At 37.3% G+C, this 21,565-nt stretch overlaps 1 protein-coding gene across 1 annotated transcript in view; it reads right to left on the bottom strand.

Moving 5' to 3' along the window:
• LOC128809484 (kinesin-like protein KIF13A) overlaps nucleotides 1–21,565 on the bottom strand; it is a 65,308-nt gene that overhangs the window by 24,050 nt on the left and 19,693 nt on the right. The window contains exons 8-17 of the mRNA XM_053981508.1: nucleotides 18,719–18,830; nucleotides 18,101–18,313; nucleotides 16,413–16,523; nucleotides 15,071–15,205; nucleotides 13,779–13,909; nucleotides 11,935–12,021; nucleotides 11,661–11,827; nucleotides 6,394–6,604; nucleotides 1,760–1,922; nucleotides 1,003–1,143 (exon numbers count right to left, since the gene is read on the bottom strand). Of these exons, the coding sequence (XP_053837483.1) occupies nucleotides 1,003–1,143; nucleotides 1,760–1,922; nucleotides 6,394–6,604; nucleotides 11,661–11,827; nucleotides 11,935–12,021; nucleotides 13,779–13,909; nucleotides 15,071–15,205; nucleotides 16,413–16,523; nucleotides 18,101–18,313; nucleotides 18,719–18,830 (1,471 nt within the window). The remainder of the gene's footprint in view (nucleotides 1–1,002; nucleotides 1,144–1,759; nucleotides 1,923–6,393; nucleotides 6,605–11,660; nucleotides 11,828–11,934; nucleotides 12,022–13,778; nucleotides 13,910–15,070; nucleotides 15,206–16,412; nucleotides 16,524–18,100; nucleotides 18,314–18,718; nucleotides 18,831–21,565) is intronic.

Raw genomic sequence — 21,565 nt, 5'->3', positions numbered from 1 at the left:
ACATAGAACACATGCATTATGGACGACATAGGTCATGGAAAGAATGATCCTGGCTCAGGCAGACATAATATATTCAAATATGTGCTATCAGTTCTTACTAAAGTCAGCAGTAAAATCATCGTTGTCTTCAATGGGCACAGATGAAGTGCTTGACCTCCCCTGTGTTATGATTTTAGAGATTCCCATTGTCCCGTCCAAAGCATGTAACAAAGGCACAAGAGTTGTTCAAACATATTTAAGAATTATTCTTGATACAAGTAATTTAGGTGCTTCCTAACAGCCACAAGACAATAAGGTATATTTCCTATGCACTTCTACCTGGATACTTAGATGATGTCTTCTGGAATACCGAATATCATCTCTCTTTCTAATAAACATGCAAGTTTTTGGCAAATCTCATGCTTATTTGCCAAGGCTAATGTGCTACCTGAATTCTCACAAAACACCACTTGGTTTTGACAGAAATGCTAATGTAGACTAAGTATCTTCAATTGTTTTCTTCCCTGCTTTAAGGCTGGGAAATATACAAATGAAATTAAAGAATATTTCATAGTTTAAAATCAAGTTTTATCCCACTAGTATGTTCTGCACCTTATGCAGCATCCTTGCTAGCTTTGACACATTAAATAATTTTATTTCTAATGCAGCTTACTGCTTCCTTTCAGAGTTGGTGGTCATCTGCATACCAGGTAAACATAGGCTCTTAGTGGCATTGTGAGTCTCAGCACAATTATATCTGACATCAGCATACTTAACATCTGAAAACACAAGTGAGATAGGACATACCTGTGTTTTATTACGCGTGGGGATTTTGAATATTTAGTATTAGTCATACTGGTTTTGTTCTGGATTTTTGTTTGGTTTGGTTTTGTTTTTTTTAAAAAACATAGCACCCTATTCTTTCATATACAAAGTCATTGCACTTGATGTCTATAACATATTAAAAGGGATATAAAGAAAACAAACTCAATCTTTGATCAATTTTAAAAATATATAAATTACCTCAGGAATTTTCTCCTTCCATTCTTGATAGAGATCTCTCATGTCAATCAATTTGTTCTCCAGTTTCTCAATAGTCCACACTTGAGTACCTTTTCCTTTTCTTCTCACCTGAATTGCCGGCTCGCTTACTATTGCACCCCTCTAAATCAGAAGAAAAAACAATCAGTGCAGCAAATGTCCATGTAAGTAGTTTAACTCTTCACTCAAACTGCATTCCTAGAAAGGAATAAAATACAGAACATGCAGCTTCTCTCTGCATGCCAGTCATGCTACTTCTGTCCTCAGACACTGCATGGCCTATACACATCTCCAACCTTCCAGATCTCTTTATCCTTCTCAAACATGACCATTCCCATAGGACACACTCAGTCAAAGCCTCTAGGACAAGCATATTATCCTAATTGCTATTGTATCTACCGCAGCACTGTAAAACCCTTTAAGACATAAAATTGTAGGAAACCGTAACAAAACCCATTAATTTCTGCAGACATAACTAAAATGCAGGTTCTATAGGAACATACATTTCTGTTCATATGCAGTGCACATATGGTGATCACACACTTTAAAACAGCAAGAGCCATACTTAATGCTCTTGCCATGTTTACTTAATTGCTTAATTACTCAGTTTCAGTATATTAATCAGGTAGCACTTCTATTTTGTCTATGCATAATCTAACAAAAGTAACATTTTATTGGCTCAAGGTCTACAAAGTTTAGCCACAAAGCTACGTTTTCCAGCATTCTTTGTTATCGTTACCTTTTTGTTGGCACTGAGGTTTTCAGCAGGGATCTGAAGTGTTACTTGATAATCTGTTAGCTTACTCATTTCTTCTGCTAAGAAGTTTGCTTCTCTCACCAGAGTATTTGCCTTTACTATTTGCTCTCGAAGTTTAGCCAGGCTCTGTCGAAACAATTCATCCCTGTGGTGCAGTAGGTAACATGAAAAATACACAGAAACCTATTTCTATTATTGGAAAGCTGCAAATAGAGGTGCTAACAAAGACTTTTCTGAAACAAGTTTAAGAGGAAATGCTGAGTAGCACTGTGTCAGTGAACACAAAACACATAATTTCATTGAGGGAAAGCAGTGATCACATATTAAACAAACAAATTACTGTTGAGGCACGTCTAGTACGGTGATGCCCAAATAAAAAGTCCCGGTAATACAAGAGCTGGTACAGTGATGATTTGTTTAAAGCCCTGAGGACATTTCGAATTTTCAAGAAATGAAATAATTGCAGCTGTCTTTGCCTTTAATCTGGAGTCCTGTTCCAAAGAATCTACCAGTCCCAACATGCTAGACTTCATCTTGATAAAACCTGCTCTTCCTCAGACCATAATGTTAGAACCTGCATTCACTGCAGGCCACAGCTCTGTATCACTCCAAGGGATTAGCAGTGACCGCAGACCTCCCCCCACTTACTGAAGCGTACACATTAAAAAAATATAAATAAAACCCACTTAAATCCTATTTACCCAAGGTATCTTTTAAGCAACAAATGGATGAGCACAGGTTAAAGCCTGTGCACTCAGTTTCTGGACAAATTCCAAAGAGGTTTCTCAGGCCTGTCTGAGCAAATCTACTCTAATGCAACACCTGGCAAACCTGCTATGACACACACTATACATACACCTGTGTACTAAGATATGCCCTCACCTGGGAGTCACATCTTTAAATTACCTTTTAAAATGATCATGATTATCCTCTGAGCAAAGTTCATTCTGCCTTTCTTTGTAATCTCAACAGCACTTCCTGTGTCTCATCACTTTATAAAACTCAAGATCAAACTTTGGATATTTCAGTCACCACCTCTCCCCTGTATGATTTTTTTAGCCTTTCTATGCTAAGTCCTACTGAAATATGGTACATGTTGAGCACATACACTTCTCATTTCTATGAAACACCTTAAATTATACAACTGTAGGAGGAACATATTCTTCCTATGAATACAGCCAAAGTTTGCCCGCTGCTAACACATCTCTCAGTCACCAACAGAATTCTAGTTGAGTGTTATCTTTTTCCAAAAAATCCCAAGGAATGGATAATTCAAACTGCACTCTGACACTCCCCTGATACCACAACCAAAGTGGTAAATAGCCAGCAGTATTAACAAGCAGCCCTGAATTTTAGGGCCTTTAACATGCTAAAACATGCAGCTTTGTCTCTCTCCCCTACCCAGCCTCGGTTTGCAACAGTGGTAGGTTTTATTGGGTCTGAAATAGCTGCTACTGTCAGTGAATTTTTAGCAACTTCCTCCATATCTCCTCCCAGCATTAGATGGAAAATTCATTTTCCCCTGCTTCTTGCTTCTGTTATCCAGGCTATCAAAATTAAATAAGCAATTCCAGACCATGAGAGTGACACATTCCACAGTGAGCTATAATTCTGGATTCACATGGCAAATTAAGGTAGTCAAAAATTAATCACAAGAAAGTATTTGATACTGAGACTGCACTACACCTACAGTCACTGTAAAACAACTGCCTAACTTGGGAAACAGAAGGCAGCTTTTATCTGTATGTAAGGGCTGTGAGAGCCATTGGATCCAGCTACAGCCAGTCACTTCCTTAATCTGGGACACCAGAATCTGGAAAGCTTTTTGGGAGGCTCCCACACCAATATTAGCTAGATTCTTGAGAAAAGAATGGTTTAAGACTGTAAGGCAAACTTACAAGTAACTCAACCAATTATTATGGGCAGTTCTTATAACAGTTGTGTTTTTCTACATACAGCTGTGCCCGAAACATTCCAGAAAGTTAAGGAGAGAGAGAAAAAAAAAAAAGGATTTTTTAATTCTCACAACATTAAACATATGACAAGCTCCACTAGGGTATTAACTGGAGCAAATACTCATTGAACATGAAATCCTGAAATAATCATTTAAGCCAGACAAAGAGAAACAACTGACACTCACCACCTCCCCAGCAAATAAAATTTGTTCAAAGTTACAATGGGTTAACTTTATGCCAACAGGATTTAACAACAGGCCAGGTATCATCTGTCCTTCCACAGTCAACAGAAAGTGGGAATAACCTCTGTGCAATGTGTTCCAACTGATCTGACAGATACAGCCACATGCCCACATATGATACCTATCAAATTAATTTTGCTGGCTGATCCATTAGAGCTCAGCTTCATTTGCAACAGCAACAGAGAGACAGCTAAAACTACACCCACCAAATCCCCTGCAATTCAGACTCTTTGAACTTTTACACATTTTTCACATCCAGTCTTCCCATTCTTCTCAGGATTTCTTGACCTCTGGCCAGTTGGCTGGTAAACATCCACTCAGCAACATGTTGCCATGCTTTTACAGCAGAAACCACTCAAAGATTTTTTTCCTGGTTTCTTTTTTAAGATGATTTTTTTCCTATTTTTTCAGCAGCCAAAACCTTTTCTAGAACTACAAATAAATAAAAAGTATACCTAAAAGGATATTCTGAAGGACAGGAAACTGATAATGAGTTCTTCCAGAAAACCGCTTAGTCAATGGCAGTATCACCAAAACATTATCAGACTGCTCATGAATTGCTCCAAAGAGAATCCATTCTCTTTTTCTTTACAATGCAGCAAAGTACAGGCTTCAAGCAGTTCAACAGTTATACAGAGTATAGCATTCACCCATGAAATTCAGAGGCAAAACTTCTTGTTCAAAGCATAGCTCCTCCTCAGAAAGACCTAATAACTACTGAGAAATGAAAGCTGATGGAACACTTAGCCTTGATATCACTCTAGATTCTCTTTTTTGTGATTACTTAGTTATGGTGGGTAATCTTAAGCAAATCAATTACCATTTTCTCTTCACAGCTCCCAAGGACAGGCAAGTTTTTTGCTACTCCCTTTTCCCTTCTGCTGCATCTTTCTAGAGGTACTGCCTCCACTACCAGTAAGCCCAGTTCTCTTCTCTGCTGCTGCAGTTCGTTATCAATGATTTCTTGAGGACCTTGCTGTGCTCAAAGCAGTTCTAAATACAAAGGCCTCCAGCTAACACATTTCTCACTCTGCACTCCTTGTGCAGCCCTAAAAGAGTCTGCAAATCCCAACCATGAGTCTGCGACATTTTACATTCAGATCCCAATGATTCTGTTTTTAGCTTTTACAGGGGCAAACAATTATTTTAATTAATGTTGAATCATAGAACTGCTTCTCCCTACACTTGCCATGAAAAACATTCTAGTCATCACTGGTCAACAGTTAGCTATTTGTTTAGGTTTTTTTCCCAGGCTGAACTGGGAAGAAATTACAAAACAAAATCTTGCACAAAACCTAAACCAAGATCTGTTTTGTTCTATTTCTGACACTCTCAACTTAAAGCTGCAAAACAATCTTCACTATCTTGGTTTAGATCCCTCTTGTAAATGGATTTGGTTTTTTAATGGTGAAGAATAAAGCAAAAAATACTTACATAAAAAAGAGCACACAAACTCGCTACATATAGAAAAACAACCACTGAGTGAATAAGGAAGCTTCTGTTTTAAAAGAAACAGATGAAATAAATTTACAAGCAACCTGTTAGAACATCTAGGCATTCTTCCTGCTAAATTAGCCCCATGACAGAATACTCACTGGTATTCAGAAAACTTAAATCATTTCGGTTGCTGCCCCTTGAACTTCTCTCCATGGAGCTGGCATCCTTCTCTCCTCAATGACACCAAGAACAAGCTTCTTCCATTGTCAAATGTAGACATTCTTCTAACATCTTCCTAGACTGCCTTTCAACTGTTCCCACAAACCTCATGATGGTCTTTCATGAAGGCTGCATTCAGCTGCCTGTTATTCCTTTGCAAAGAGGCCGATTCACCTCATGGCAAGCCTTTAACTTCCTAAACAGCTCAACGAGAGCAATTCTCTGCTAAAGCTGGGCTTACGTTTAGAAACACACATGTACAAACATACACTGTTCCCCATTCTCTGTATTTTTTATGGCTTTTTGATCGCAAAATATTACTGCTTTCATTGTGTACCTGTAAACACAATACTCCTTACTGGACTCTTTAGTCTTAGTTGACAAGTTTACCTTTCTGCACTATTCTTTTCTTTTTTTCACTAACTAAAACAGTAATTGCAAAACCAAACATTTCATAAGCAGCTTTCAAGTTAAAAAAAAAAAGAAAAAACAAACCAACAAAAAGCAAACCACAGAAAACTGAACTATAATATTGCTCAAAAAAAGCTACATTTTTTATGTCTTTTGTGTGTTAAATCTTCCACATGTTAAACATTACAATTCAGCCCTAAACAAAATGCTAATGCTTTGGTGGAAGTGCAGATCTTATTCTGCACATCAACTCCACAAAAAGTGTTACTGATTTTGGATGCAAGGTTCCAGCCACATCTTTCACCATTTGTAGTTCTTACTACTTTGTTTGTTTTAACTCTGGTATTCTTACCTCTCCTCTGTCCAGAGATTCACTTTCTGCTGTGCAGCCTGAGCAGTGTAGGAGAGCCTGTCGCTGCCATGCTGGTGCTGCCTTTCGGGGGAGAGCTGCTGCCGCAGCAGCTCCAACTCACGCTCATACATCACCCGCTGCTCCTCCAGAGCGCTCCGCTTCTCCTCCAAGTACTGCTTCTCCAAGATCTGGACCACATTTTGTACTGGGTCTATAAAGAAGGGAAGGGGAAAAAAAGAGGAAAAAAAAAACCCAGAAAACATGAGAAAATGCCATTTCAGCATTACAGGACACCCATTCTTTAGTTGGTAACAGCAATCAACGTACCCCAGAGTCTGCAAACACAAATTGCATCCCAAAACAGAATCCAAAGTAATAAATATTGCATTAAATAGATACACCCAAACTAAAATTAAAAAAATAAATGGCATGCAGAAGGCTGGAACAATGGTTAAGACCCTTGCCTATTGCACATTTAAGTGCTGTGTAGTTATAATATATTCCAGAATCCCAGTAGGAAAAAACAAATGGATGGAAAAGGAAACAAATTAATAAGAAAACAAAGCAAAACACAAGGGAAGATGATGTTAACCAGAGGAGGAAACAACTTAAGGAAGTAAAAAGCAATGTACTTTCTCTGTTTTGGCAGAGAATGAAACATGTTGGAGAGCAGCAGATGAAAACTGAGACAAACAAATGACTGATCACGCATCACACTGCGCTAATGTGCTGCACAGCACTGAGGCAGATGAAATACGTCTGTGGGGGGGCCTTCTGCATTTAGCTTTACAAAACATATTTCATCTCGGTATCAACACAGAACAAATATCTGTTTGGATATTCTATCCTGAAAAAACTGCTTGTGTCAATCAGCTAGGGATAAATCTGAAGTGCATTCAAATTAATGAGACATTACTCTCTCTGTTCCCGAGCTTAGGTCCAATGCCTGTGCCTCTGAAAGAGCCATTTAATAGATTAAGCTCTGTGTACTACCAGTATATATACCTGGTTCATGCACAAATCTCTGAAAGCTCAAATATAGCAAAAAAAGTTGTTTGCAAGAGGACCAATCTAGATGAGTGACAGCACACCACCCAATAGATTGCTGATTCTGTACACCACAAGAGGAAGGGATAGGAGTTCTGAAGCCGGAGGGTTGACTGTTAGAGGAAGCAATACTGCAGCTCTACGACATGCCAGGATTTTCAAATGCAAAGAACTTCAGCTTTAAAATAACTGTTTGTGATACCTCTTCCATTTCATTATTAAACTAAAAAAAAAAAAGGAGCTGCTGCAACTTTTAGGGATGCCAGTCTATTGCAAAGGAGGGAGAAAAATAAACCTAGATTTAATTACACTGTCCCATTTTGTGACTAGAGGTGTGCCACTCAAAAAAACCCCACAAAACCAAAAAACACATCTGTGTGATTTAGTTATAAACCATCTTCTCTTTGCTTTTTGCAAACACTTCTGCAAGTTGCTTCTGTGTCCCTGGCCTTATTCATGGAAGAAATCACTGGCTTCACACAAAGGCATCATAAATACCACCACAACGGTAATTATAAACCACAAAGTTAAAAATCAGTCAGTATAAATAGCAAACTAGTGATGCATAAAAGTGTCTTAAAATAACTAGAAATATTACTTTTTAGTACATGACATTCTCAGAAAGAAGTTAGCTATTATTAGCTTTTAAACAGTGCAACAAAAAAACCCTGACTGAACCAAGTTCTAAAATTCTGGACTACAAACCAAGTTATCAATGTTCATCTGCACCATCATGATCCTCCTAACTCCTCCAGATAATACCATGCTTTGCTGCATAATTCCCCAAACCAATTTTAGTTATTTATAAGAATGTTTGAGAAAATCAGGTATTACGCAGATGATAGAGACATGGAAGAAATTAAAATCCCTCCATTGTGTTTGCAAACACAGGGAATTAATCTAAGGCTGACTCATTAAGATGAGACTTTCCTAAATGGCTCAAAGAGCAGCTATGAGTTCAAGAAGCAGATTTTTTTAATAAAAGTAAACTTTTCAGCTACTTAGATTTACAGGATCACAACAACCATAGGATCAAATCACACCATGATAAGTATTTGGAACGAGATGCAAGAACCTAGTATAAAACTTTGCAGTTGTAACATAATCCTGTACTGCTTGGGAAAAAATAGAAGGATTATGCTTGTCTTGTAATGCAAAAGGTAAATTCACAGTCTTAGAAAACTTTTTAATTTAGCTTTTGAAAGAGTTTACTAAGAAAACATTTAAGGCTGTCACAGGAAAAAAAATATGGTGTGAGTTATAAACTATCAAGGTAGAATTTGAAGAAATAAACAGTCATAATTTTTTACAATTCAAAAGAGCTACAACAGTGTTTAAATTAAATTTAAACACCATGTTCTGCAATTTTGGCTTCCTCATGCAAAGTCAAATAAATTAAGGAAGATCCTACCCAGTGCCTGCCAAATACACAGCAAATTCCATACAGTGTTAGAAGTTCCAAGTCCCAATCCTTTACATATTTATATGACAAGAGTTCAATGACCCTGAAAAAATATTCATATGCAGTTAATCCCCTGCAAAATCATACACTACTAACACAGAATATAAAGATCTATTTTCTTCATAGGATGAGCAGCATTTATTACCTTGCTACAATGTCACTTAATTCACATCTGGAATCTGTTAATCCAGTCACACTGATGCTGAATAAATTCCCTAACATTTCTTGCAAGTATATTTGTCTAAGCAAGCTAGAAAAGGGTTATGACACAGGCTGCTTTGCTAAGTTTTATGAAAATCCTCTCCCTGAACTGTAACAGTTTTGTTTGCTAAAATGAGAAGCTGCCTAACCTAATCACGTTGTTTACTTAACTGCTGCACAGTATACAAGAATAAAGTAAACTTCTTTGATGCATTCTGTGTTTGACCAGCATCACAAATTAGCAGTACAAAGCTGATCTGACAGAATCCCACAAAGAAAGTTAACATGCTGAAGGAAGGAAAGAATCGGGATGTTTTCTTTACAGCAGTTTTCAAAGTTACATATTTTCCTCAGAGGCTCTTTGGAGCCGGATGGAGTCTGTGACACTGTTGTACTGGTTACATGCCGTAAAAACAAATGTGTTTGCACCCTGGAGAAGCCAGGATATTTATTTAAAGAGGATTATAATTCTCAAACAAATCCCGGGGGGGGGGGAAGAATCCAAAAACCAAAACAAAGGAAAACCAAACCCTCTTGCTTTTGGGCTGTATCTATACAAGATTATAAAATAATTATCTAATCAAATTTTTAAAATACCTCTTCTTTCCCCTCTTAGGACTTCCCCAGAGAATATGTGTAATAGAATTAACAGTCTTCAAGCATTTAGTTATTTCTTCCTCCTTACTCACATCTATTTTTCTTTTTAAGGAAGAATAAATAAATGGTACTGTAGCAAAGCCACTTCACTTACACAACAAACTGAAAGCCTGTGAGAAAAAAGGTACTTTAGCTATACCACTGAGAAAGTGCTGTTTATCTAACTTCAAATCAAAAGAGCAGGCTATGATCCTCACAGTCACTTGTTTTGTCAGCATTTTATTATCACTAACTACTCCAATTTAGTTAAGCAACACCTATGTGGGAGTGAGCAGAAGCAGCAGAAACTGGGATATGACCCTTCTGAAACAGAGTGACGTGTATGACTACAAACACTTGTTCTGCAGTAGAGAAGAAAGAGCTTTAAGAAACAGCAAGGTCTGAAACTGTTCTTGACCAAGACACAGAAAGCAATCAACGAAAATAAAAACTGGTCTGGACCACAATCAGAAAAGCTTACTGAACTAAAATGTAAAGACACTTGGAATGTTGTGAACAATCATTTCAATCACTTGGATAACACATGAAAACCAAAAAATGTGACCCCCTGTTCATTACAGACTGATACACTTGAGTCAAATCTCCAGTTAGTAACAAGCAGATCAAGCATCAATTAATGCTTTCAGACTTTTCCAGCAGCCTCATGCACAAGCCAATTGAGTTCAAAACCTTTGTCCCAGTTTTGGCACAGATATGGGATGGTTTGAGGCCTTAAAACGGGCAACAGAATCTTCACAAGGGATGACAAGACTGAAGACCACCATGATGGCAGATTCATCTGAAATTCATCTCCTGGTATGAGTGAACCATAATGAGATTATTCCTGTTATCAAACAGCAATTTCATATCAATTTAAGTGACCTGATCTTGTAACTCACACAAGCAACCTCATTAAACTGTAAAAAACCCTGCAAAGTATTGCTGCATCAAACATATGAAACCATCATCCTGTACTCAATGGCAAAACAGAGAAAGTAAAACAGTAAGAGGAGGCGAAATAAAAAGTAAATGCTGTATTTCAACATGCAAACCAAAGCAAAAAATGGAAATACTGTGAAGAGATGAAGAAAGGAGAACAGAAAACAATGAACCACCATCTACTGTGTCTTCTTGATCAGGGACCAAACTCCAAGGTATTTGCCTCTCTGATTTTGTGTATTTAAAACACCTGTACAAAGCATTCTGTAGTTTACCAAGTTTTTCAGCATTTCTTTATACTCTATTGTATTACATGAATTATGACCTGCCTTCTGGAAATCATGAAAAAGCCATATTATTTTATATACACCATACCATTATTTTATCTATATTGTACCTTATTGTGTTGTTCCAAAAAAGCATCACAATTTGTTTTAACAAAGATGAAATGAAATATTGAGAGTGATCAAGAGTGGAAAAACAAGTTGGCATTTGCTTATTGCTTTATCATTTCAATGTTTTTTTAATAAGGTTAAAATGGTGTCAGTAACATTTGAAACAAAAAGGAGCTAACTGAGCCATATATGATGCATCCCTTTTTTCTACAGTAACTTGCAAAACCAAGAATTTAGTAAACTTCGATGATCATTTGACAGGCATATGGTTACAACTCAGCTGCACTATAAAAGAGAGCAGAGGTACAGATAAAATCGTGTCAGGGCACAAACCAACTACTAACCTGTGTGTGTATTTATACCTAGGTGCACATATTTTTTTTACATATATATATATATATATATATATATATATATATATATATATATATGCACACACTTAACATTGTTTCTGTATAATATCTTATCCTAAAAATCCTCCAAATACCCCTGGAACAAGTGTATTGCTTGTTTGACCCAGAAATTGAGTTCCAGGATGAATTTGTTACACAACCCAAAAGAACATTTTTATCTGACAGTTGCCTTACCATTGCTATTCAGTGTCTTCATAATAACTTCCATTTGTGCAAACTCATAGTTGTAGTCTGGCTCTGAAGAAGCTTCACTAGCTGCATCCAGATCATGCTCTCCTAAGGAGGTTTCTTTCTCAAGGTCTTTCAGCCAATCTCGACGTTTCCTCTTTGGTAAATTTATTCTGAGTAAAGATGGAAATTCAGTTTATAAAAAAAAATTATCTAGAACAATGAAAGGAAAAAAATAGGCTGAATGTAAAATGGGTGGAATATAAACATTAACTATTACCTAAAAAAGTGGTTGTTTCCCCATAATATTCTATCTCCATGCCATAACTGAGTGGCAGAACATACCAGTGCACCATTTACACAGGATCTGAAAGAAAAAAATACAACTCCAGTGAAATCCTGAATATAAAAGATTGAAGAGCTGCTGTTTCTCCCATCTACTGACAGTCACTTGAATCATATGGTACCAAACCAGCTAGGTTCTCATGAAAGGATCAATGGGAAAGTTACTGGTCTGATTTCTATTGTCAGAATTAGCACCTTTCCCCTCTGGCTTTGGCTGGTACAACTCTTCAGTAAACACACAGACAGGGTTGATTTTGGTTGCAAAGTTTTCTTTAAATGCCTGTTTCTCAAACTGGGTCACTGCCTGTTTCTTATAAACTTATGAAGTCCAAACATAAATGTATGCAAATCCTACTGATAGAGCTCTTCAAGATACAACTTAGTCAACACCGACTTGTGAAACATGCTGTTAACATATTCGGCATTCACGCGTAAGAAAAGATTCTTAGATCCAAGTTTTATTCTTTCAACAAATAGAGTCTCTATTATTAACAAGGGTCTATTTTTGCGAACATCTGGTATACTGCTGTATTTCTTTGTAGGTTTCTTTGTATTTAAGTTTCAATCACAAAATGGGAAAAATTGAGCTGTTGAACTTTTGCATGTGTGAGTCACGCAGCAGAACATTTTATTTCAAAGGGGAAAAAATTCAGTAAAATGAAAAAGGCTTTTCAGATAGAGCACTCTCATTTCAGCAGTCTCTCTCATGTAAGTCAACACAAACACGTAAGCATTTCATTTTAAATCACATCTTTAACTTTTTTCAATGAAATTCTGGTAGTTAAATTTCTGTTGATACTCATATCTTAAGAACAGTTACTTAAGCATTGCAGATCAGCCATGAGTAAAACAAAATATATTTTTTTCCACTGACATGTGCCCTTGTTCCTGCCAGTCAAAATGACTGATTTCCAGTACAGTAACTCTATCACCACAAGCCTGAATCCCATCTGTTTGAAATTTTGTACTGTAGGCTGCAGAAGAAAAATACAAATGCATTTTACTAAAGGAAGAATGAAAGAAATCAGATTTTTATGTGTCTCTCAAACTTCAGTTTCTCATTCTGATACTAATCTGTACATTATTTAGATACTCAAATTTCAGACAAGCAGCATGACTATTAACTAGGACACAAGTACTGCTTTATCACATGCTATTGGAGATCAAGTGACAAAGACATTTATAATTCCACCCAAGGAGCAACAGTGGCCTGGGATGAAAAATGATTAAAATACAGAAGTAGAAACAAAAGGTGAAGTGTTACTTTACACTGCATATTAACTAGACACAACAGTAATTAAGGATTTAGAAAAGAATTCAGACCTTTAAAGCACCTCTTCCTCACAAAATACTGAACTTTACAACAGGAACTACTCAACAGGCACCATTTATTCTCTGCCATCAAGACACAGGCTACAATCCCATCACACAGGCCAGGACAGCCAGCAGCATCTGAGGGATCTTGTTATAACCCAAGATGCAGACAGGCAATGGCCCCTCACTCCTACCAAATACCTTCCTGGATGGCTTATTCCAAGCCATACCACTGATAGCCTGTTGCCCCGCAGAGTGGGTGGGTGGGTGTTTACATGTGCAGGGAATTCTTAATCGCCAAATTTCCCCTCTAAGTATCTGTTTAAGTCAACTGTATTGAAAATACTCATTGATCAGAACATAAAGGTATTTCTGTCTGTGTAAAATAAAAACACATGAAAGTCACTATCTGTCAAAGAAAAGCAAATTTCCATTTCAATGGAAAGTGCTGCTGATCTTCCTTACCTTGCATTTTCTTTTGGTGTGAGTGTAACTTCTCCATCTAAAGCAATATCAATCTCACAGTGTTCTGGTTGGATTCCTATACCAAAGAGCTGTATATCCTGAGAGGTATCTGCACCAACTCTTGTGTGATCCTAGAAAACAAACTGTTACTAAGAGACAAGCAAACTACCACTGTTGACATAACTAAGAAAATATTAGCTGAAGTGCTGAGACTGCAGAGTTTGCGTGTCTGTCTAGCAGAAATGGTGCCACAGCAGATCTGAAGACTGCAACAATCACACACAAACTGTTGTTCTGCCCTGAACCTCATCTTCATACAGTTTTAGCTAAAGCAATATAAAGCAGTGACACACAAATTCTGATTTAGAAGTATTCTCATATTATGTCTGCATGCATACATTAAACACAAAAACTAGAAGAAAATCAGTCATGTCATATAGGCATAATTAAGAGAACAGCATGGATAGTAAAACAAGGTGCACTTCTCTGCTTTTCAGAAAACAGCTATACAGCAACTCAACAAAACATACTATTCTCTACATACTTCTAAGTCATATTTTATGTTCTGCTGAAATAGTTTATTTTGTTAGTGTTTGAGAGGTTGTGTTTTATTTGCTATACTTAAGCCCTCCTTCAGCTATCAAAGCAGAAGAGTAGCTATAAAATAAGACAAAATAGTCTTTCATATATTATTGACAAGCAGCTCACATTTCCCTACAAACCTACTAGGTTTGTATTTGACACTTCTTCACTCTAGCATGGGAAATGCAAAACAGAATGGTATGAAAGCTAACGACACTGCAAAAATACATTTCTGCAAATTTTTAGCAGTGCTTTTCTTAACCCCCTCTCTCATAAGCTTTCCTGTCATTGAAGACTATGTTATTCTTACTGAGTACTACTGAACATCATCTCTTTACGGTTAAGTCTATTTAAAGCAATTCCCAGCTCCCTAACAAAAAGAAGTATCTACTATGAAGCTCCTGCTTGAAGTTCAGGCCAGAAGACCACCGGCCAGGCACATCCTGCCTGGAAAAGCTAGAATTTATCTCAACACTAGCCCACGCTGAGCATTTCTCCTACTGTTGGCAATCAGAAGATCAATTAGGAAAACAGTGAAGCTGAACTGCAGGGAGCTGAACCGAAGGGAGAACAAAAGCCTAAACAGTAGGAGGAGGCCTACCCTATTTTGCTGCAGCAAAAAAATCTACATCCCCCCTGAGTAAATTAGAGCTAGAAATTCAAAGCAAGTGTTCTTCCATTCTGTGTACATATCCTGTTCACATCCTTACCTTTAAATAGTAAACCAAAAGCTCATTGAGTGCAGGGTCTGCATTCAGGTTCACCAGATAACACTTGTCATCCCCAACCTTGATACCTGAAGACTCAAGGGAGATTCCCATGCTCTCCAGCTGTCTTTGCCTCTCCTGCAAGCACAAAAATAGGTTAATCTTGCCTGCTGCAATATGTAGGGACAAGCACAGAGCAACTAAAGCTGAAGATACACATGTTGAGGATGTATTCTGCATATCACCACCAGATACTGGACAGGTACCATAAAGTAAGTAGAATTTATTTTTACACACCAACCATGAAAAGTTAGACGTAATCCTCAAACACCTGCCTCCCCAAAGTGGAGCTTAATTAAGCAGTCCTATTAAATTTATTAGACTTACCTACACAGCTCTACTGAGTTTATTAAACCTATATATAAGTAACACAATGTGTTCTAATTACTTCAAAGATAATCATAGTCATAGATGATTTAGAAAATAGCATTGCCACAGTTTAGGCTTATTCTTTTGCAGTTTTATTATTAATTCAGCTAAAGCACTTACTTGATTACATGAGTCTTTTTGTTAGGGTTTTTTGTTTTATTTTGGGTTTTTTGTTTGTTTGTTTTTTGTGGTTTATGTGGGGCTTTTTAGTTCTTTTTTTTTTTTTTTTTGGTGTTTTTTTTTTTTTTTTTTTGCTGGTTAGGTTTGGGTTTTCCCCTCGCCCCTTCTTTTCTTTTTTCAAAATTATTTAAACAGTGGTTGCAGAAAATATGCTTCTGGAACACCAGGACTAGAAAGAGAAACCAACACCACTTTTTCTTCAAGCTGTGGATGGAGGCAATGATTGAAGAGTACACTAGAATCCAGAAGGGTTTTTTTTTAATGTACAAAAATAATAATAAACAAACATTAGTGACTACATGTACACATTTTCCTTTTCTGGCTAGAAATCACTAAAAGCAAAAGCAACAAATACCACCCACAATTCTGATCCTTCTGTCATTCTTCACTTCCTTAGTCACTTCAAGGGAAACATGTCTATGGTCCCACTGTGGTCTTACAAATAAATGAGCTGCCCAAACATACTTTGATGTTTTATTTTAAAATCAAATAGTGGCTTTTATCAATACTATCATGACTATCACCACTAGATTAAGGCTAATAAAATCTAGACTTTAAAGAAAAGCCAACAACCAAATGAACCCACCCCAAAACCAGAAACAAGGGGAAAAGACAAAAATTCACAGACATTTCAAAGAGGTGGTGGGAAAACAGCAGAGTCTGCTAAAGTTCATGAAGTTCAGCTGACTAGTACTATATGAGTATCTGGCTTTCCTCCTAAAAATTTCTGAAGTACCTGTGCAATTTCTTCTGTTTTCCTTAGCTTTTCTTCCCAGGTGACTGTCAGCTCTTTTATTAGCTTTTCTGATTCTTCCAATTTTTCCTTCAGTTCTGGTGCCTTCATGGCCTAAAAGGTAGAAATTGGCAAAAACCCTCAGCTTCTTTTACTACTGTAACATCTGCTTGCACAAGGAACTTGAACACAGCAACATAATATCAAATGCAACAAGCACAGAGTTTTACTATGTCCCCAGGTTTTTCAAGGTAGAAGTTGAAGAAATAGGAAACTTGCAAAGGAGAAGGACAGAAACCACCTTTGTTGGCTCCAGATCTGAAGTAGCTGAAGACTGACATAGCTCCAGAGCTAATGAAAAGAACAAAAATCTGGGCCTGGCCACTCAAAGTTCACTGTCTGTATAAAAATATGTGAATATTTAAAAACTTTAATTCCTAGCGGTCTGAAGTTCAAGTGCAACATCTTTCTTCCAACAGTAGTTTCAAACACAAATTCCTCTAGACATTTAGCCTTCCATTCTATCCTGGCTTTTTAAGTGTTCTTAGAGTTGCATTAAAGCTTTCAGATTGACCCTGATTATCTTCAAAGGAAGGCATGTTCTGGAGCTAACACAGGCTTCTCATTTCATAACAGGAAACAAAAGCAAAGGGCTTGAAGATGTCCAGTGCCAAGTAACAATTCAACAGGCTGGCCTATAACCCTATATAACTGTTTTTAACAGAAAGTAGATGAGAAAACACTTAACAAAATAATTAGTAAGACTTTGGACACCTTCCTACTGATTGTGTTCAGCTGCAGCCTGCCAACATGCTACAATAATGTTTTCCAAATTAAAATAAGAGCTTAGAACAGGGTTTTATTTATGAAAAAAAGTGAATGGCTCCCTTTCCTTAAAGAAGATTTTCCCATTTCACTCTATAAAGAAGTGTTCACATGAATAACACTATTCTTTAAATGATGATGAAATTTAAACACCACACAAATTTACCCTCAAGCACAGTTCTGTTCCTTTTCTATCAGTATTTTGTGTCCTTCCTGAAAAGATCAAAAATATTTTCCAACTGTTTAAGCACCTAATTTGTTCAGATATCCTGGATACCAAATAAACTATCCTACCTGGATACTTCATTCTTCAAATAGAGTATAAATCTAAGATAAGCATCAATCATACTGTGTCAACTATTAAGGCAGTGAAGCAAATTGTTGATGGTTTTCAGTGTTGCATTTCTGACAATTTTTAATAGATTTTCACAAATGTCAGAGAGACATGTCCCCTGAATTTTATTGTCCAATAATGGATTTATGGCTTTTCACACTTTTCCAACTGACATTACATATAGTTCAGCAATGTAAAAAAAAAAAAAAAATCTGCTAATAAATGAGCCTACACAATGAAGATGTAATCTAGTCCTTATTTGTGCTGCATCAATTATTGCTTGGCCTTGAGTTCCTCAAGAACTGAAAAGAGTCACCATCAGTACACTGTTGTCCTCATTTAAAAGTTATTAAAGATAAGCAGATATTATGTTGGATTCAGGAAAAAGGGTTAATTATTTTTTTTAAAAAAGGAAAGAAAGAAAAAAGAATGGGTGCAAGACTCTTCCTTTCCATGTTTTGTAAGAAAGCTGGGTCTCCCAGAATGTGACATTTGAGAAACTCATTTTACATTGTACTGTGTATAAAGTTACCTCAGCTTGTGAGAGCTGTTCTTTCAGTTTTTCAACTTCTTCACGTAATTCTCTGATGACCCTAGCATTTGGATCTTCATTCACCACAGCATGATTAACTATCCTTTTGGCTCTGTCTGCATATCTCAGAGTTGAGAGCGTTTCTTCATAGTTGTCTGCTGCTGGACTAATTGTGGCTATCATGGCAGTTTGGCTGTTTCCTCCCAAGTTGTCCTGTAGAGCAGCCACACAAAGTTCAGGAGTTAAAAATTGTTCTGAGACTATACAGTGTCTTCACAAAGAGACTTAAAATACTTAATAAAGGCTCTGAAAGTACTATTTAGGCACTGAAATGTACTCTGGATATAAACTAATCTGTGTGTTCTATAAACATTTCTAGCCACCTCTACAACCTTTGATTCTATTACAACTGAAAATATTCAAGTAGGATTTTGCATTGAATTAACACAAGATACACTTAGCTGTCCATATTACTTGGAATAACATAGCTATGACAGCACCTTCACTCAATTCTTTAAAAAAAAGATGGGAAGTCCATGTACAGAGGCATATTACAATGATCCTACAAATGAGTAAGCTGACATCTTGTGAACATGGTGGACAGAAAATATAAATTACCTTGAGAAGCCAAGTGAGTACAGAGTCTCTGTAAGGCACAAACTTGTTTTTCCCCTTTCCTGCTGCCTGGTCAGCAAGTGATGATATAACCAAGCCCAGTGTTGAAAGTGATCTATAAATGCAAAACACCAAAACAGCTTTAATACATATTCCAAATGCAGATTTAATAAAACACAGAAAAAAGGGATTGCTCTGCAGAACTTCACATCCAATTTTTAAAATATCATAGAATAATTTAAGTTGGAAATGGCCACAGGAGATCAGCTAGCCCAATGCCCTGCTCCAAACAATGCAGTGTATTTCTTTAAAGTTATATGTTTGGAGGAAAAAAACTGGTATCGACAGTGTTTCATTGTAGGTGGCACTAAGATCATATTTCAGAAAGACTGAGACTATGTTGAAATATTTAGAATAGTTTGAAAACTCTAAAATAGACTGCTTCAGTATATGAAAAATCACTGTCCTTGATTAGACATCTACCTCTTCTGAGAGGATAAAAATCCTTCTGATTTGGAGCAGTCTCGTGACAGTGTTACAAGTCAGCGTTGGCAGCACAGCAAGAACCCCTGGCTCTGGGAACAGCGTTTAAGAACGCTGACTCAAATGCCAGCTAAAACGAAACAATTCTCCAGCCATAAGGAGGCATCCTCAGAACAAATCCAGCTATGGCCCAGGAGTACTCATCTGCCTGGTGAAGCAGTGACCAGCCATAGAAGGCTGCTGATCAGAAGAGGCAGATTAGGAGGTCCCTTGACAAATGGGTTGGGTTATAATTGAGGTAAAGCCTCAGCAGCTTCTTCTGGGGGGCACAGACCAAACAATCTCCCACTTACACAGGTGCTGCACCAGTGTGAAAGAGAAAAGCCCCCAAATTGCTTAGCAGACAGCTGAATCCCAAACACTCTAGAAACTTGAAGAAAATAGCCAACTCATGCATTTTGGTACAGCTTCTACCAACAGGGGTAACTCTGCCAGCAATCCATTCAAAGCATATGTGCACTATATTATGCAATTCTTATACAACCCTGTGTAAATTTTAAGTGACATCAGGGCTCTTGGGGTGAGTATGTTTAAGATAATGAGCTTGTTGAGGAGCCTGAGAACATTAAACACATGCCTAAAGGAGACATCGCTGAAGCCCAAGAGAATTCTGGGTCTGTCACACTCCAGCTCAAATATCCAGCTACTCTCTATAAGTACCAAGGAAAAAGCTTTAGCAGCATTGCAATTAGATAGTCAAATAAATCTTTAATTGTACTGTTCCACTGCAGTCTCTTATGTTTTTTTTCAAAGAAGTAATACTATTTTGGTTTATAGGCAGCATTTGCACATATTTATAACAGAGATTTCAGTGCTGCTTGAAACCGCCACTGGTTCAGAAATAGCACTTAGAAAATGACAAAAATGTTGCAGAAGAGTATTTTAAGGAAGATATCCAAGGGTAAGTTAACAAGAACCATTACATGTGCCACAAAAGGTATGCAATATTGCATATAAACACAGCACAGACCTGGGAGCAAAATTAAAAGAAATTTAAGGAAAGGCTAGGTAGGTAATCTGAACTCCCAAGAGAGCACTCTATTTTGTAAATTTGCCTGTAGTATAACTTTCTGATTTCACCTCTGAAAAACTCATAGCAAAAATAGAAAATTAAGTTTAGTTTTGCAGCCTAAAGAAAAGCCCAATAACCACTGAATGCTTGTGAGGGGAGGATAGAAAAAGGAGAACTCGTTTTTGCCTCCAGCCTCTGATCTCCACAGAGAGATGACAGCATGCTAAACATGCAAGAGCAAACAGTAGGATGCTCCACGCTGCTCTACAGCAACCTCCTGCAGCACAACTGAAAAGCACCACCAGCACACTCCTAACGGAGTCCAAGGAACATAAAACTAAAAAACTACCCTAGACTACTTTCCTCTGATTCCTCTTTCTCTCTTTAAATGAGGGGAAAAGTGAAAACCAAAGCCAAACCCTGAGGGAGGGGGAAGAAATGGACAGTCAGAAGGGAAGTAGGATGAACAGGGATTCAAAAAGACCTGTGTTTGAAAACTATTTCCCAACTGGGCTGCAACACCAATTTGAGTTATGGGTACTGTATTTTAATAAAAAGAAAATTATAGGGTACAGTTTATTAACATGGGATTAAAAAATGTGATAACATAATCCCTCTTATAAATACTGATCTTATTTTAAGAGTAACATCTGCAATAAAAGCCAAATTGGAATAGTTTATGTAGTTTGCTTGAGATTTCATAATAAAAGCTGTTTAAAGACCTTAAGGGAAGCAGCAAAAGGAATGGCTGGCCAACAAAATAATTACAAGACTCATCAGCTGCCATCTCTTTTTACTGGATGATGCATCAGATCTGTCATTACTCTGATCCTATCTCACGGTACTTATATAATGAATCAACCAGAAGTCCTAAGCCCACAGCACACAGCAGACTGAGTCACCCCAGAAGAAACACAGTGGACTTGCTGCAAGATTACAGGAAAGTGCTATTTCTGCACACTGTCTATTCTCATTGTCCCTGTTCCTCAGGCACCAGGCTGTCCTTGCTAGTGGGCAGTGGGAAGCTTGCACACTCACACCACAGGCCTGAACCAGCAGCATTCAAAAGGAAGTGGCACTTGCACATCACAGGGAAACAACTCTGTCCCTAAGTGACACCCATTCAAGCTACTTCTGTACAATTTAGAACCAAATACTTCAATGAGCAGAATCCACTTTTCTATTAGTTAGCTCTGAATACTAAAAACTTCCTTCAAATCAGCTTGGAGCCAGACCTGTCCCAACCCATTCCTTGCCCCCATCCACATCATCTTTTTGCATTCAATAGTTAAAAT

Source organism: Vidua macroura, chromosome 1 (assembly GCF_024509145.1).
Source record: "Vidua macroura isolate BioBank_ID:100142 chromosome 1, ASM2450914v1, whole genome shotgun sequence".
Lineage (NCBI taxonomy): Eukaryota > Metazoa > Chordata > Aves > Passeriformes > Viduidae > Vidua > Vidua macroura.
Note: the sequence above shows the minus strand (reverse complement) of the source record. Positions and strands in the feature narration are given on the sequence as shown.